Source organism: Rhinolophus ferrumequinum, chromosome 3, assembly GCF_004115265.2.
Source record: "Rhinolophus ferrumequinum isolate MPI-CBG mRhiFer1 chromosome 3, mRhiFer1_v1.p, whole genome shotgun sequence".
Lineage (NCBI taxonomy): Eukaryota > Metazoa > Chordata > Mammalia > Chiroptera > Rhinolophidae > Rhinolophus > Rhinolophus ferrumequinum.
In genome coordinates, this window is record NC_046286.1 from 88,532,168 (window position 1) to 88,551,484 (window position 19,317).

General features: G+C 37.1%; 1 protein-coding gene across 1 annotated transcript in view; it reads left to right on the forward strand.

Moving 5' to 3' along the window:
* Positions 1-19,317, forward strand: part of ZC2HC1B (zinc finger C2HC-type containing 1B) — a 36,346-nt gene that overhangs the window by 2,722 nt on the left and 14,307 nt on the right. Inside the window, exons 2-4 of the mRNA XM_033103514.1 lie at positions 6,835-6,896; positions 9,264-9,383; positions 9,926-10,064. Coding sequence (XP_032959405.1) covers positions 6,835-6,896; positions 9,264-9,383; positions 9,926-10,064 — 321 coding nt within the window. The remainder of the gene's footprint in view (positions 1-6,834; positions 6,897-9,263; positions 9,384-9,925; positions 10,065-19,317) is intronic.

The following is a 19,317-nucleotide window of genomic DNA, read 5'->3' on the forward strand; positions in this document are numbered from 1 at the left end:
ACCATTGACTATATTCCCTATGCTGTACTTTACATCCCGTGACTATATGTGTGTGTGTGTGTGTGTGTGTGTGTGTGTATATATATGTGTGTGTGTATATATATATATATATATATATATAATGTATATAAACTATATATTATAGTTGACATTGAATATTTTATATTAGTTTCAGGTGTACGTGCAGTGGTTAGGCATTTATATAATCTATGAAGTGACCCGCCTCCATAAGTCCATTACCCGTCTGACACCCTCCATAGTATTTATAACATTATTGATTATATTCCCCATACAGTATTTCACATTCTCATGACTATTTTGTGACTACCAATTTGTACTTTCTAATCCCTTCACCTCTCACCCATCCCCCAAACCCCCTCCTGTCTAGCAACCATCAGTTTTTTCTCTCTGAGTCTATTTCTGTTTTGTTTGCTTTCTACCTCCATATTTGATTGATAGCTTGGCTAGGTATAACATTGTAGGTTGTAGATTATTTTCCCTCAGAAGTTTAAAGGATTTTTCCCATTTCTATTTTTACTGTTTGGAATTTGAAGCCATTCTGATTCCTAATACTTTATATGTTACCTTTTTTTTCTCTCTCTTACATCAGAACCTCTGTCTCCAATGTTCTAAAATTTCACAATGTTGTTTTTTGTTATAGATCTATTTTCACCCATTGTGCTGGGTCCTGTGAACCAAAAGGTTCATGTCTGTTCACTTCTGGAAATTGTTAAAAAGTATTTTTATTTTCTTGTGTTTTCTCCTTTTCTCTCTTGAATTCCTATTATTTGGAGTAGGACCTTCTGGACAGGTACTCTAATTTACTATGTATCTCACCCATTTCTATTTCATTTTACTTTTTGGAATAGTTCCCTAATTTTATCTCCCAACCTTCTATTGAGGTTTTCATTTCTCCTTTAAAACTTCTAATTTCCAAGAGTTTTAATTGTACTTTAAATTGTTTTTTTGTTTGTTTTGGGCTTAAATACTAGAGACTTTCTTCAGATCTTTGGAAATTCCTGTCTATGATTAAGATTGGAAGAAGAAAACACTGGAAAGTCTAAATGGATGAGTAGTATTTAATGATTTTTGAGCTTTATTGTAGGGTGGTCTGCGTGAGCTGTTTGGGAATCTTCCCAATGTCAGTATCTTTAGTTATTTCCTCATGGAATAGTTCTGTTCTCAGGGAAGTTTTCATTCTACTTTGGGAATAAGGGACTACCGTGTTTCCCCAAAAATAAGACCTAGCCAGACAATTATATAAGACTGGGTCTTATAGGAAAATAAGACCGGATCTTATATTAATTTTTGCTCCAAAAGATGCATTAGAGCTGATTGTCCGGCTAGGTCTTATTTTCGGGGAAACACGGTAGCAGGTAGAGTTCTGTGAGCCAGTAGAGGAAGGTAGGTATTGGGGTGTTCTCTACTTTCATTATCACTATTCATGAGACTAATTACTAGATTATACATATGTGTGTGTGTATATGTACACACATATACAGAGGTAGTCTTCATAAATCTTGGAGTCCCTATTTGCAAATTTGTCTACCTGCTAAAACTTGTAACCCTAAAATCAACAGTCATGGTGCTTTTATGCACATAGCAGTTAAAAAGTTGAGTCACCTGACATATGCATGTTCCCAGCTAAGGTAGAATATAGGCTCTGCCTTCTGGCTTTGGTTCTCATACTGTAAACAAGTGCCCTTTTCACAGCCTAGTTAGTGCCATATTTTTCATATTGTTTTCACTTTCTCTTGGTGATTTCACTGTTTAAAACTTCCCCCAAGAATAGTGTTGTAGTGTTGTCGAGTGTTTCTAAGTGCAGGAAGTCTGTGATGTGCCTTATGGAGCAAAAATGTCTGTTAGATAAGCTTCATTCAGGAATGAGTTACACTGTTTGTTGTTGGCCATGAGTTCAGTGTTGTTGAATCAGCAATATTTAAATAAAATCTTTAAACAGAAATACATAAAACAAGGTATGTATTGATAGGTTGATAAAAATATTGTGACCAGAGGCTCACAGGAATCTAATCCTGTATTTCCCATCAGAGTAACGAGTCCGTGTTGGCTTATTTAGTGCTTACAGAGACTTGATGGAACATCATGACCATAAATACTGAACATCAACAATAGGCAATCTAGAAATCTTACCTTCTTTTCAGAAAACTTGCAGCCTGATCCTCCATATTTCAGCAGTCTCTTCCTCCTCATTTATCTTATTCCAGTTCCAGAGGTTTATGCTGCTCAGGGATTGCTGTGACTTTGGAGGTTCCTGCAGTGCAAACTGGATGGTTCTCTGTCTCCCTACTGTCAGCCTGGAAAGTGGCTTTTGATGTAGCTTTAGGTCCTCCGAGTTTGTTATATCCGTCAGCTTTCCAGATTCCAATTTTTTTTATTTTTTATTTTTGTCCTCTTTCCTTCCTGTCCATGTGTTTCTTTATGTCTCTATGTCCATTTGTTCCTTTCCTGTAGAATTGTGGGGCTTTGGGAGAAAGCAAATATTGATGGGGTGTTCCCTCTGCCATCCTAACTCATTAGTCAATTTATTTTTGTTTTATGACTCATGTCCCTGAGATAAGTTAATAAGTTGAGGTCAGCATGCCACCACCTTTGCCATATGGCCTTGGAAGATGTTGAAATTGCTAATGTTTGCATGATCCGGATTGTAAAGGACTTAAGAGTTCTTTTACTTGCAGACAACGGAATGAGAAAACATCTTCCATTTTCCTTCTCTATCACGGCTTTATAAGGAAATGTGAATTAGTAGGTGTCTTTACAAAGCATTCTTCCAGCTCAGAAAAAGAATGTCTAGTCACAAGTAGAATTTTTTCCAATTTCATTACAACCATAATCCTCTCCAGGCCTCTTATAAAATTTTTGAACTGAGATCTTTATAATGCTTATTTTTCACTGTTAGCGTGCTAAACAAAACTGCTGATCACTTCCAGATCACTTTCCGTTCCTCATTTTAAAAATCATCTAACATTTTAAACCAATATACAAAAATAATAGCTAATAGTCTACAAAGTAAGACTCCAGTTAGGATAAAGACAGAAATAGCTAGATTGATACTCATTGCTTTAGAATCTTCTGTCAAAAGATTTTTTTAAATGTTATTCTTTTATTCTGATTTTTAAAACAGTCATGTATAATCTTTGTGGATATATTGAAAATGCAGGAAACTAAAGAGATCACCATATATATATGGAATCCTTCCAGTCTTTATTTGTAAATATAATGTATCGTTAATGTATAAAATCCTTCCAGTCTTTATTTATAAATATAATGTATCATTAATATTTTCCATGTTCTCCCACAAATCATTTTTAATTACTATATTATCACTTACTGGTTGGTGACCTTTTTCTGTAAAGGCCAAAAAGTATAATTAAAGTAATATGGTCTCTGTTACAATTACTCAACTCTGCTGTTGTCTCATGAAAGCAGCTGTATATATTATATAAAGAAACAAATGGACATGGCTGTTTACCAATAAAATTTATTTGCAAAAACATGCAGCACCAGATTTGGCCCACTGGCCACAATTTGCCAACCCCTAGATATTTTTTAAAAACTTTTTATATTGACATAATTATCACAAAGTTGCAAAATAGTACAGAGAGATCCCATGCACACTTTACCCAGTTTCCCCCAAATTACATCTTAAATAACTACAGCACAACATCAAAACCAAGAAATACACATTGGTACAGTTGTGTTTATAGTTCTGTATCATTTTATCCACGTGTAACTGCCACCACAGTAACGATACACATCTGCTCAGTCATCTAAAGGTCTTCCCCATTTTACCACCATGTAGTCACAACCACTTCCCTCCCTGGCCATCTCTACTTCTTGGCAATCACTCATCTGTTTTCCATCTCTGTAATTTTGTCATTTTTGCGAATGCTGTACAAGTGGAATCGTACAGTAGGTGACCTTATGAGAGTGACTTCTTTCACTCAGCACTGAGCTCCATCCAGGTTGTTGCATGTATCAAGTGTTCCTTTCTACTGATGAGTTGTAAGTATTCCAGGGTATGGATATAACAGTTTGTTTGATCATTCACCTGTTGAAGGGCATTTTGGTTATTTCAAAGAATTCCGTTAAGGTTCTAGTGACCATTTATCCATGTGATTCAGCATTCTGTAGCAAACACTAGACTTCTTGACGTCCATGTTTGGTTCAACTGACTTAGGCAGGTATTCCCTTGTTATAGTCAAGCGGCCAAGTTGAATGTGGTTCAGAATGTGGTGGTCTATGCATTTCAGGTGTTCAATTGAATCATATTGTATCTGTCATTAACTCGTTAAAACTCACTGATTTAAACCACAGGCCATTGTTTTTCCAGGGACTTCCATTTGCTTTGCAGTCTAGTACTGACATTGTCTATATTTATGGTGAGAGTTGAATAAAAGAGTCTTAATACTTGTAGAGACTCAGGTTCAAGTCTCAGTGTTACCATTTGTTACCTGTGGTCTTAGAGAAATCACCTAACCTTGAACCTTTGTTTCTATTTATTACCTGTAGTCTTAGAGAAATCACCTAACCTTGAACCTTTGTTTCCTTATCTGTGAAATAAAGAAACAAATAGTACCAGCCCTGTCTCACAGTGTTGCTGTGAGGAGCAAATGAGAATACATAGGAAATGCATTTGGGGAACAGGAAAACACCATACAAATGTTACGTAAACATAAATTCATAAAAATAAATAAACAGTGTTTTAGAAAAGGCAGTTGTATAGGATGAGTAGTTTTTCTTAACAAGGAAGTGTGTGGAGGGGTGTGATATCCTTGCTGGGGAAAAAAAAATAAAAATTAAGACCCTGTTTTACAGAGTCAGAAGAAGGCCAAAAGAACAGAGAGCAAGAGTGGTAATTCTGTATGCTGTAATGGATGACCTGTGTTGCAAATACAATACCATCTGGCAGATGTGAGAAGAAATCATTTAAATCAACAATGTGTGTAATGAGCTACCATCTGATTCCTGTTAATCAGGCCTTCCTTTTTCAAACTGTCTTCCCTGGGTTTCCATGACCCTGTTCTCTCCTGCTTCTCCTTCTGGCTTATCACCATCATCTTCTTGGCCCTTAAGTGTGGAGTTCCCTAGGGATCATCCATGTACTTCTCTTTCCATGACCTCTTCCCTGGCAATCTCATGCCTTTACATCACTCTCCAAACAAAGCCTACATCTGTGTCTCTAGCCCTGACCTCCCTCATTTCCATCCTGCTGGCTGGATAACTCTATTTCAAACTCAGTATTTCCAAAGCTGAGGTCATTTTTCTTACTAAAATGGCCCTTCTTTTCAAATTCTCTATTTCTGTTCCTACCATCTTCTCAGTCCTTGGGCATCCTTCTCCCTTTGCAACCACCCAACGCTCCCCAAATCTAATCATGTCGTCGATTCTTTCACCACAGTGTCTTCCGTTTCCTCTTTTCTTTCCATGTCAGGCCCACCCCTTTAGACTTTTAACTAAAATCCTATCTTCCCTCCCACCATCGTCCCTTCACTCCTCCTCACCTTTGTCGCATGCATCTTCTGCAGCTCTGTTCAGCTTCTTCCTACTCATGTTGTTGATTGCTCCCCTTGTTTGTAGAAAAAAGCCCAGATTGTTGTTCTAATATAAAATCTTCTCCATGATCAAACTTTTTTTAATCTTTATATACTCAACCAAATGAACAAAAAGGAAGTAGCATGAAGTGAAACTCTTTTTTTTCCCCAGAATTCCATAATGTTTTCCTTGAGACACTTTCCTAACTTCATTTAAAGTAATTTATGTGCATACTTTCTCTCCTTTTCTATGCTGGACCCACGTATGGTTTCTCTCAATATTCCCACAGAGTTGCATATAGCAGATATTTATTGAATGAATGATTCATCCTGTGGTAGAAACTCCATTCTTGTTTGGCCCAGACATTCAACAAGTATTTATTGAGCCCCTTACAGTGGGTCAGGTTCTTGGAGTCATTGGGATCTAGTGGGCACCGTTTCAGCTGTGTTCTTTTTTTCTTTTATATTTGAGTTTTTTCTTCATTTAATTTTTAAAATATTGTTATGATTGAATATTAAAACCACAACAATAGCAAGTAGTGAACATATTATGTGTGTAATCCTTCACTCACTCACCACTGTGTATAAAATGGTAGCAGTGAGTGCTACTCACTGACCCCATGAAGAGGTCTGACCCCCAAACACCACCAAGGGGATGATGTTCCCCATCCTCATACGTTTGTCCCATTGTAATGGCACCCCTTTTCTGATTTGAATCCAAGTCTACTGGTTCTGCTTGGTCCATTTCGTCAGTCTCTCCTACTTCCTTTCAGGTGGGAGTTTATTCCAACAAAAAGAGTTTATTGAGAGAGAGAAAAACCATTCTCAGGAAAGTTACCTTACATTTGATAATTAAGTGGCCTTTTTCATGCAGTCTCTGATAAATTGGCATGCCTTTGTTTAGCGCACATATAGACCTCCCATTCTAGTGGAATCCTGAAGGTGTTACCATTGGATTATTTATGACTTTATGCTAAGGTATTAGTATTTAGGTGTAAACCAAAGCCATCAGACACTTTGCTTAAGAATATATTAAATATTAAACATTATACCCCGGTTTCCTGAAGGATATGGAATTTGCTTGTTTAGTAAAGGGAGAAGTTTATTAGAAGAAAACACAGGTAAGTTTACAAATGATCTTTCTAAGAGAAGGAAGTAGTTGGTGGGGAGGGAAAAGAGAGTGAGGATATTAAGCTATTGAGGTCTCTCCTCCAGTTAGTTATTTCTTCTCAGGCAGGCAATTCCATGAAACTAACATAATGTGCTCTTGGATCTTATACAGATGGCAATCAGGAATTATTTCCCTGTGAAGTCTGTGGAAGACGCTTTGCAGCAGATGTTCTGGTAAACATAAAGACGTTTTGTAGATGTGTTTCATTGGAGTTAAATGAACTGTCAAGTTAGTGAGGAGGCCGCAGTGGCAAAGATTAAAGACAGATGTGGAGGGAAAGCAAGGGAAGAGAAGTCCATAACCCTGTGGTTGGCAGGCCCAGAGGACGCTCAGGCAGATCGATGCTGCCCATTCAAAAGGGAACTTATTAAACGTGGTCCTCTTACTAAAAGGACACCAGATGAAAGGGTCTTGGCACAGCTGATTGTCTCTTGAGAGGTTTTGGCTCTTTTGCCTTTTCTATACGCATCAGAAATTCAAATTTTTAAGGCCAAAACACCAGGGAAATTAGCTAGTCAAGAGGAATGAACATTGAATTTGGAGCATCTGGAAACTTGGCTTTTAGCCTCAAATTTGTCACTAATCCTGACAAGTCCTTTAACCTCCCTCTGTTTCCTGCTTTGCCACGTATGAAGACAACCCTCCAATTTCAGGGGTTTTATGTTATTTGAACAAAATGGATATAAAGCCTTTTCCAAGATTTAATTGTTAAACCATTTTCAAGCTAACTGCATATCAGGTTTCCTGATTGATGTCTATAAAATGGAATAAAAGCTTGATTTATTTCAAAATTAGGGAGTCCAAAAGGTATTAGCCCCCAATATTATAAAGAGATTCCCAAGAAAAATGATTTTTAAAAATTAAGATGACAATGCAATTGTTAGTTGGGACATTTTAGATCAAGGAGACTTACATTGAACTTCAAGGATTTGGACTACATGCCTGACTACATTTGGGGCAACAAAATGAGGGTGTAGGTTTTCTCTGGGGAATTTGCAAAATGAAATACCTGTTCTTTTATTTAACTGCCAGAATCTAGAATGGGAGTTCATAGGGCCTCCTGTGGCTTGGCAACCCACGGGTCTGATGCCTTGGCCAGCCTGGGGCTGCGTCCATGGGAAGGGGTTTGAGACCTAGGAGGTACCATTCGAAGAGGGATCACTAAACATCAAGTACGTCTTGGATCCTCTTGAGTTTTACTTCCTAGGCCTATCTCTAGACTACAGGGAGCATTTGATCAACTGTTCTCTCTCTCTCTCTCTTTCTCTCTTTCTCTTTCTCTCTCTCTCTCTCTCTCTCTCTCTCTCTCTCTCTCTCTCTCTCTCTCTCTGCTTTTTTTTTTTTTTAATGGTGTGGCTTGTTTATAGCCAGGTGCAGTAATGTTCACAGTTTTGTTGGGTTTGGACAAAGCAACTATGTAAGTGATGGCTATTAGGAGTTACGCCCCGAGGAAGAGGATGGAAAATAGAAGGCAAAGATGTTCAAATCCCACAATGGTGCAGTAGCAGACTTTATAAAGTTGGGACACAGGCAGAGTGCTATGTGTTGTTTCCCGGTTTTTGTACCAGAAACTGTTCTTAAAGGACTACTGGCTGGAGTAAAGAGTGTTTTTCCTGCAAAGATATTTGTGATATTCTTGCAAATATTGTAATATTTTTAAATTTACGATGATCAGCGTAGATTTGCTCTGAAATAAATGACTTCATGAATGTGAAATGTTTGGGTACATTAAAGGAAAATGTCTTCATAACTTAAATGGACTTGGTGTGTTCTTCATTTATTTGTATGGTTGTCCTACTTGTTTTTTGCAGATGTTCTCAAATATTTCTTTGAAACCTCTCCTCTCCTGTTCAGGAGTTAAGTGGTTTAATTGGCTGTATGCAGAAAAGTGGCCCAGTTAAGCTCAATTTTAAAATGTGGAGTGGTCAGAAGAGTTTTTCTGACAAGGCTCCTCCACTGGTAGGAAGCTCATTTACCCCTTGCTGTACGCAAAGGGCTATTTCAAAAGGATGGTAAAACTGAATATTAAAGTTGTTGGGATTCAAATTTCCTGTTATATTATATTACTGAATGACTTGCTCTTGGAATTTAGAAACAGTGCAGGCAGGAAACAGAATAGAAGAAGTAAGCAACAAAACTTCTTTGGTTTCAGTGAGTACCTGAAAATAGCTCAATATCCGAAATATTTATTTCAATTTAAACTATAAAGTTTATATTTTCAACTTTATTTAATGCTTTTAAAACCTTTCATCCAGCCCCAGTGGTAGGGTTAAATATGTAAAAGCAAGTTTGAAGTAATTCTCTTTAGCTGTGGAGGCCTTTTCTTGACCTTGACCGAACACCATATCTAGTTATGTGTAACATGGGTGAGGAGAGCCAGATGGATTTGCTCTGCTGTGATTTGAGAGTTAGAGAATGAACTTGGCTCTGAAGGTGCAACCCAGTCACTGTAGTGGGGGCTGCCTGAGTACACTGTGGCATTCCAAACTTTGTGATTGTCCATTTTTTAAAAAATGTAATCCCCACTGTTTCTTTTCTAGGAAAGGCATGGACCAATATGTAGAAAACTCTTCAGCAAAAAGCGTAAACCTTTCAATTCCTTAAAGCAAAGATTACAAGGCACTGACATTCCCACTGTGAGAAATGCTCCTCACTCCAAGGTATTCTCCATATCTTCCTTATTGTTCGTGATTACATCCCTAAGTACATTAAAACCTCTTTCTGGCTCTCTGGTTTCATTTTTGCTTGATAGTACAGTGTAATGTCGTGTAAGTATAATCCACCTTTACTGTTTTCTTTTTAATCATGCTCACTTAGATTTCCAAATGTATTTGAGATGCTTTCCAGATGTGGCAAAACAAGAATCTTGTTTATATTTTCATTAGAGTAGCATTAAATCTAGCAATTAGCTTGGAAGAAAGTCACTTTTAATCTTACATTTAAGTCTTCCTTTAAAGTTTTGTAGTCTCTTTGTTTATCTGGTTATTTTGCATTTTCCTTCACTACTGTGACTTGTGACTTTTATTACTGTATTTTCCAAACCTCTTTTAGTACTTTTGAAAAACAAATTCTCTTTTCTCTCCAAATTTCACAGTCCTGTTTCCTGTAAATTCAAGTCTCAGCTTAAAAAAATAAATAAATAAAATTATAACGGAGAGATATGTAGTCTAGGTTAGCGTATGTTGATTTTATTTTTTTATAGCCTCCACCTGTGAGGAAAGCTAACTGGAGACAACAACATGAAGACTTCATTAATGCAATTCGATCAGCAAAGCAGTGTACACTAGCCATTAAGGAAGGCCGGCCTCTCCCACCTCCACCCGCTCCGTCCATCAACCCAGGTGTGTGTCCAGTTTGGTTTGCTTTTGATGTTTTCTCTTAACCAATTGAGGCTATGCTTGATTTATGGCCAAATGACCATACGTTGCTTTCTCCTTTGCAATCTAAAATTAACAATAGCCATTAAATTATATAAAAGTAATTTTATTATACAGTTTAGCTTATCCTATTTTTTTTCCAGTTCTGCAAAAAGATTCTGTGTTTCCTTCTAACTCTGTCTCAACATGAAAACATCACTCTTCCCAGTGTCATGGTGTTACCTAACTCCAGGGGGTACCGTCCACGCCATGGTTTATGAGAATGGAGCAATTGAAGCAGTTCTGTAACAGCTCCCTAGTGTCACATACCTACAGTTCTTTTTTGCTTATTTATTTTTTTGAGATAAAATTCCCATAATATAAACTTCATTTTAATTTGTGTAGTTAAATGGCCCACAGCTTTTTTACCCTAAACTTTTTATTTTTTTTTTAAGTAACTTTTTTTTTTTTTAATTGGGGAACAGTGTGTTTCTCCAGGGCCCATCAGCTTCAAGTCGTTGTCCTTCAGTCTAGTTGTGGAGGGCGCAGCTCAGCTCCAAGTCCAGTTGCCATTTTCAATCTTAGTTGCAGGGGGCACAGCCCACCATCCCTTGCGGGAATTGAACCGGCAACCTTCTTGAGAATTCGCGCTCTAACCAACTGAGCCATTCGGCTGTCCCTAAACTTTTTATTTTGAAAATGTTCAAATTTATGAAAAAGAGGAGAAAATAGTACAATGGTCACTAATGTACCTTCCACTGAAATTTGACAGTTGTTGACATTGTTGTCATATTCTCTCTCTCTCTCTATCTCTCTCTCTCTCTCTCTCTCAATCTCTCTCTCTCTCTCTCTCTCTCTCTCTCTCTCTCTCTCTCTCTCTCTCTCTCTCTCTTTCTTTTTGGCAGAACTATTTAAGTTTCAAAATTCATGACACTTTACCTCTAACTATTTCAGTATGCATTTCTTAAGCATAAATACATTTTCCTGAATAACCACAATACTATTGTCACACTGTATATATAGACTCATATTTTCCCAATTATCTTGAGAATGTCTTTTAAAGCTCTCTCCTCACCCCCCAGTCACAATCCAAAATTCAGTCAAGCTTTATGCATTGTCTTTTGTTGTCTCTTTAGTCTCTTTTGATCTGCACACTACCCCTACCAGGGCAATTATCCTCTTAGAATGTCTCATTCTAAATATGTCTGTATTTTCAGTCATATTAGTGTTTAACATGCATCTCTATCCCCTCATCTTTCTGTAAATTAGAAATTAGGACTGAATTAAATTAATATTATTAGGTTGGTGCAAAAGTAATTGAGGTGTAAACGGTTAAAAATAATTGCAAAAACCACAATTACTTTTGCACCAACCTAATAATATTAACCCCTTATCAGATTTGGATTTTCAAATATTTTCTCCCATTCAGTAAACTGTCTTTTCACTCTCTTGATGGTATCTTTTGACGCAAAAAGGTTTTTAATTTTGATCAAGTCCAATTTATCTTTTTTGTTATTGCCCCGCTTTTGATGTCAAACCCCTCAAATCATTGCAAAACCCAGTATCATAAAGCCTTTGCCCTATGTTTTCTTCTAACAGTTTTACAGTTTTAGCTCTTTAGGTCTTTGATCCAGGTTGAATTAACTTTTGTATGCAGTGTAAGGTAAAATCCCAACTTCATTGGAAGTTGGGTATCTAGTTTTGTATGTGGTTATCTATTAATAGTTTTCTGAGCACTGTTTGTTGAAAAGACTATTGTTCACCCATTGAATGGTCTTGGCACATTTATTAAAAGTCAGTTTGACCATATGTGAGAGGGTTTATTTCTGGGCTCTCTATTATATTCCATTTGTCTATATGTCTGTCCTTATGCTACTACCACAGTTTTGATTCGTGTAGCTTTGTAGTAAGTTTTGAAAGCAGGAAGTGTGAGTCCCCCAAGATTATTTTGGCTATTTGGGGAATTTAGAGATTACACATGAATTTTTAGGATTTTTTCCTAATTTCTGAAAATGCCATTAGAGTTTTTATAGGGATTGCCTTGAATCTGTACATTGTTTGGGTACTGTTGTCATTTTAACAATATTGTCCTTCAATCCATAAACAGGGGATGAGTTTGCATTTATTTATGTTCTCTTTAATTTCTGTTAGCAACATTTTATAGTTTTCAGTGTACAAGTCTTTCAAATCCTTGGTTCAGTCTATTCCTAAGTATTTTATTCTTTTTAATGTTATTGTAAATTGAGTTGTTAACTTTCTTTTCAGATTGTTCATTCTTACTGTATAGAAATACAAGTAATTTTTATTTGTTGATTTTGTATACTGCAACTTTGCTGAATTTTTCTTATTAGTTCTAACAGTTGTTTTTGGAGTCTGGCATCTTTAGGGTTTTCTACATATAAGATTACACCATTTTTGAATGGTGTAATTCACAAAGAAGAGATAATTTTACTTCTTCCTCTCCAATGTGTATGCCTTTTATTTCCTGTGTCTAAATATTCTAGCTGGAACTTCCAATACTATGTCAAGTATCACTGGTAAAAGAAGACATTCTTGTCTTTTTTTCCATTGAGTATAATGTTAGCCAGATGTTATTAATTGACTATTTAAGCATAAATAATAGCATATTATGAGGATTATAACATGTGAAAGTGATATGTATGAAAACAGTACAACAAGGTTAAGGAAAATGGACATATATTGTTGAAAGGTTCACATTATACATGAATAGGTATAGATTACTTGAAGGTGGAGTATTATACAGTAAAGATGACTATTATAAACCCTAGAGTAAATACTCGTAAATATTAACATATAACCAATAAGACAATATATGGAGTGGAGATAAAATGGAAAAAAAAAATCATTCCAAAAGAGGAAAAAGGAATGAAGAACAGATAGAACAAAGAAAAATAGCAGATGATAAACTTAATTATATGGACAGTTGCATAGAAATGATCTATTTCAGATAAATGGCAGAGATTGTCAAACTGAATAATAAAGCAAGGTCCAATTATTTACTTTCCAGAAGAAACATACTTTAAATATAAAGACAAATAAGCAGGCCAGGCAAGTGACAGAATGAGGAGGTGGGCTGTGTGGGTCTGGAGAGATGACACCCTCCCCAAAGGACAGCTGCTCCTGCTTCAGCAGGCTGGTGCCTCAAAGGAACACACATCCAGAATTGCCAGATCTAATTTCTCAAAGGATGGCAGAAATGCAGATTTCCTGATTAATGTATAACAGAAACTAAACTTTTTATAATCTTCAAGTTTGAATCTTAGGTTAGAAGTCGGGCACTGGTTTTCCTTAGTGGGGTGAGGAGGACCAGAAGGGGACACAAGAAAGATTGCTGGAAACACTGTGTTTTGATCTTGGCTGGTTATATGGGTGTGTGCAGTTTGCAAACATTTCATGGAGCCATATACTTATGATTTGTACCTTTCTTCTCGGATAAAAAGGTAAAAAGAGAAAAAATAAAACACCAGCAATGTCAAAGCAACTAGAGACTAGCATGTTTGAGGCATGGAAAAAGATATACATGCAAATAATCATAAAACTGAAGTGCCTAATAGTAATATCAGGCAAAGTAAACTTCAGGGCATTTATTATTAACTGAAATGCTGATTAAAAAAATACATTCATCAAAAAGACCTATCAGTTCTGAATGTCAATGTGCCTAGTGACAGAGCTGCAAAGAACATGAAACAAAAACTGACAAAACTGGAAGGAAAAGTAGACAAATTCACAATTATATTTGGATATTTTATCATTCCTCTTTTAGTAACTGATAAAATAAGCAGCAGGAAAATCAGGAATATAGACAACTTGAACAACAGTGTCAACCAGTTTGACCTAATTGACATCTGTAACTATAATGTGACACACAGCAACAGCAGAATACAATTCTTTTCAAATACGTATAGAACATTCACCCAAGATAGACAAGCTACAGGACCACAAAGTGAGTCTCAATAAAGCTAAAAGGATTGAAATCATACAGATTATGTTATTTGACCACAGCAGAAGTAAATTAGAAATTAATGATGAAAATATATTTAGAAAATTCCTGAATATTTGGAAATTAACAACTCATTTCTAAATAGCCCATAGATCTAAGAAGAAATTACTAGAGAAATTAGATAATATTTGGAACTGAACAGTAATGAAAGCATATCAAAATTTATAGGATTCAGCTAAAACAATGCCTAGAAAGAAGTTTATAGCTTTAAATGCTTATATTAGAAAAGGAGAAAGGTTTAAGTCAATTACCTTAAACTTCTTCTGTAAAAAGTTAGAAAAAGAACAAATGACACCTAAATTAAGTAGAAGGAAGGAAGTAGTTTTAAGTAGAAAAAAGAAAATAACTTTCTATCGGCAAAGGTGTCAGACAAGGGTACATTTTGTCTCCCTATTTGTTTAATCTATATGCAGAACATATCACATGAAAAACTGGGCTAGGCTCAAGAAGGAGGAGTGAAAATTGGTGGAAGAAATATCAATAACTTAAGATATGCAGATGATACCATCTTACTGGCAGAAAGTAGCAATGATTTGAAACAACTTCTGATGAAAGTGAAAGAAGAAAGTGCCAAAGCAGGACTGAATTTGAACATTGACAAAAATCATGACCACAGAGGAAATATACAACTTCAGTGAAGACATCAAATAGATAAAGAAGTAGATAATGAAGACATAAAAATTGTTAAAGACTTTGCTTATCTTCTTTCAGTCATTAATTCAAATGAAGTGTGTAGCCAAGAAATCAAGAGAAGGCTGAGATTTGGAAAGGCAGCAATAGAAGAATTAGGAAAGATCATCAAGAGCAAAGACATGTCATTAGAGACCAAGGCTAAGATCATCCACACCCTCGCATTCCCAATTACTATGTACAGATGTGAAAGTTGGACAGTGAAGAATGCTGACAAGAAAAAACTTGATTCATTTGAAATATGATGTTGGAGGAGAGCTGTATGGATACCCTGAACCACATAAAGTCGAACAAGTGGGTCCTAAAGCAAATTAAGCCTGAAACATCACTGGAAGCAAAAATAACAAAACAGAAACTGTCCTACTTCAGGCACATCATGAAAAAGCGGGGTACTCTGGAAAAGACAATAATGCTGCTAAAAAATAGAAAGCAGCAGGAAAAGTGGAAGACCAAATATGAGATGGATTTCCATAAAAGAAGTCATAGGCATGAGTCTACAGGAGCTGAGTGGGACTGTGAGGACAGAACACTGTGGACATCACTCATTCATAGGGTCACCAGGAGTCAGAGATGACTCAATGGCATGCAACACACAGGAAAATAGTAAATGTAATTCATCATATTGATTTTCTTAAAATTAAAGTTTGTTAAAATATTTTTAAATATTTTTATTTTTAAAAGCATATGATCATCTCAACAGATATAGGCAAGGCCTGTGACAAATGCAACCCCCATACATGTTTAAAAAAAAAAGAAAGGTAGAAATAGAAGGGAACTTTTACAATAAAGGACATCTTTGAAAAATCTATAGCTGGGTCAGGGTGGTAGAATAAGTAGATGTTGTGCTTACCTTCTCTCACAACCACATAAAAATTACAACTAAACTGCAGAACAACCATTATTGAGAATTGCCAGAAGTCTAGCTGAACAGAAGTCCCATAACTAAAGACACACAGAAGAAGCCAGGTCAAGACTGGTGGGAGATGTGGAGTGGGTTGGTCCCACACCCATGTGTGGAAGTTAACAATCGGGAGGGATATCTGGGCTGTGGAGATACCCCTGGAGGGGCAAGGGATCCCAGCCCCACACAAAGCTTCCTAGCCCAGTGCTGGGGAGAGAAGTTCCCATCACTTCTGGCTCTGAAAACCAGCAGACATTGTGACTGGGTGAGAGGACAGCTGGAGTCCCAAATGTTTCTCTTAAAGGGCCTGTACATACACTTATTTGGTGGCAGACTCACTCACTCTGAGCTCTATTACAGGAGCAGCAGCTTGAAAGGAGCCAGGGACATACAGGGAGAAACTGAATTGTCTGGCTTCATGGCATGGGCTGGAGGAGCAGCTTTCTCCCAAACAGAAGTGCTAGCAGAATCCATTATTTCTTTAATGATCCCAACCCCCCTTCTGGCCTGCAGACCCATATTTGAGTCTCTGTCAACCTAGATAACACCATTGGCCCCACCCTGGTGATGCTCTGAGACCCTGCCCCCAGCCAACTTGCAGGCCCACCCAAGTCTTTTCTATGCAAATGACCTGTCTTGTCTCATGCTGTAGACTTTCATAAAATCTATCAAAGGTTTACCCCCAAACAAGCAGCAATTGGCCTCAGTGTGCCCCATACTGCTTGCTAAGCAGCCCCAAGCCCAGCACTAGCAGCACCCTGCCTCGGTTCACAGCTTAGCCTTTCTCAGGCATCTCCAAACCTAGTGCATGTGGTGGCCTTCTGCAGATTGCTTTGTGGCTCATTCCAGATGGCTCCAGGCAGGGCACAGGCTGGGGCTGAACTTGGTGGGGCCCCTCTCAGGAGGCCCCAGGCCCACACACCCAGTGTCTGAAGTACCACCTGGCTGCCTCCATGGACAACACACCTAAAGGGCAGACTGGGCAGAGCTCTGCTAAAGTAAATCCTGCTCCATAGGGTCAGCTCCTGCACAACAGCTCCTCCCCTGTAGTCAGAGCCAGTCCTCACAACAAATTAGCCCGAGGGTCAATCCCTCCCATTGATGTGCCAACAGCAACCAAGGCTCAACTATAACAGGAGGGCACACACAACCCACACAGGGACATACCTGCAGCACCAGGCTCAGGTGATGGAGACTGCACCACTGGGCCCCAAAGGACACCTACTGCATAAGGCCACTCTACTAAGACTGGGAGATGTTGCAGCTGTACCTAACACATAGAAACAAACACAGGGAGGCAGCCAAAATGGGGAGACAAAGAAACATGTCCTAAATGAAAGAAGAGAACAAAGCTCCAGAAAAAGAACTAAAAATAGAGACAGGCAATCTACCAGATGCAGAGTTCAGAACAATAGTTATAAGGAGCTCAATGATCTCAGTGAGAACTGCAACAAGGAGATAGGAAACATAAAGATGGAGATAGAAAACAAAAAAGAACCAGTCAGAAATGAAGAATACAAAAACTGAAAGAATACATTAGAGGGAATCAACAGTAGATTAGATGAAGCAGAGCATCAAATCAGTGATTTAGAATATAAGATAGCATAAAACACCCAATCAGAACAGCAAAAAGAAAAAAAATAAAAAAAAATGAGGGTAGTTTAAGGGGCCTTGGGGACAATATCAAGCATACCAACATTTGCATCATAGGGGTACCAGAAGAAGAGAGAGTGCAAGGAATTGGAAACCTACTTAAAGAAATAATGACTGAAAACTTCCCTAACCTGTTGAAGGAAATAGACATACAAGCCCAGGAAGTGCAGAGAGTCCCAAACAAGATGAACCCAAAGAGGCCCACACCAAGGCACAGCATAATTAAAATGCCAAAGGTGAGAGAGAGAGAGAGAGAGAGAGAGAGAGAGAGAGAGAGAGAGAGAGAGAGGGAAAGAGAGAAAGAGAGAAAGAAAGCAGCAAGAGAAAAGCAGTTAGTTACCTACAAGGGAGCTCCCATAAGACTTCCAGCTGATTTCTCAACAGAAATTTTGCAGGCCAGAAGGGATTGGCAGGAAATATTCAAAGTGAAGAAAACCAAGGACCTACAACCAAGTTTACTCTATTCAGCAAATCTATCATTTAGAATCTAAGGACAGATAAAGAGTTTCCCAAACAAGAAAAATCAATTGGAGTTCATCACCACCACCAAACCTGTATTACAAGAAATGTTAAAGGGACTTCTTTAAGAAGAACAACCGAAAAAAAAAAGATAAAAAATATGAGTAATAAAATGTCAATAACTACATATCTATCAACAACTACTTTAAATGTAAATGGATTAAATGCTCCAATCAAAAAACATAGGGTGGCTGAATGGATAAGAAAAAAAGACCCTTATATATGCTGCTTACAAGTGTCTCACTTTAGATCATAAACACACAGACTTAAAGACATGGAAAAAGATATTTCATGAAAATGGAAACAACAACAAAAGAAGCTGGGGCAGTAATACTTATACCAGACAAAATAGACTTTAAAACGAAGGCTATAACAAGAGACAAAGAAGGACTCAGTAATCCCACTTCTGGGTGTTTATCTAAAGGAACCCAAAACACTACTTTGAAGGGACATGTGGATCCATATGTTCATTGCAGCATTATTTACTCATACAATAGCCAAGAAGGAGGCAACCTGGGTATCCATCAATGGATAAAGAAGTGGTGGTACATATATACAATGGAATATTAGCCATAAAAAAGAATGAAGTCTTGCCATCTGCAACAACATGGATGGACCTAGAGGTATTGTGATGAGTGGAGTAAGTCAGACATAGAAGGACAAATGTCATATGATTTCACTTATATGTTGAATCTAAAGAACAAAATAAATGAACAAAACAGAAACAAACTCATAGATACAGAGAAAATTTTGAGGGTTGCCAGATAGGAAAGGAGTTGGGGGAAATGGGTGAAAATAGGCCCTTAAAATGAATGTTTTTAGCAGCTTTAATTATATAGCAGAAACTGGAAACAACTGAAAATGTCCATCAACAAGTGAATGGATAAACAAATTGTGGAATATTTACAAAATGGAATACAACTCAACAGTAAGAAGAAATTGCTGCTACACATGTGACACCATGAATGTTCTCTTATATGAAATTATATAGCGTAGGCATAACTTATCTTTAGTGATAGGAAACTAGATCTTTGGTTGCTTGAGACTGGGTTTGGGATAATATTGACTCAAAGGGGTACGAGGGAACTTTTTCTGGTGATGAAATTGTTCTATATTTAATTGGGGTATTTACACAAATATATACACTTGTCAGAACTTATTGAACTATACCTTTAAAATAGGTACATTTCATTTCATGTAAGTTCATTTATAAAAGTAAACAACAACAACAACAACAAAAAACCCACTGATCTGAAAAATAATTCAGCTTTTATACTAGAAATTAATTTAAGTGTTTTACTTTTGCTGGGTGCTAATGAAAATGTAGTTAAAATAATGTGTTATTTTATTACTAAGATATTTTACTACTAAGATATTCAGTAGAAAGAACTAGAGCTGTGATTTTGATAATACCTTGGCAGCAAGCTTCATATAACAAAAACATCTTTTATGGG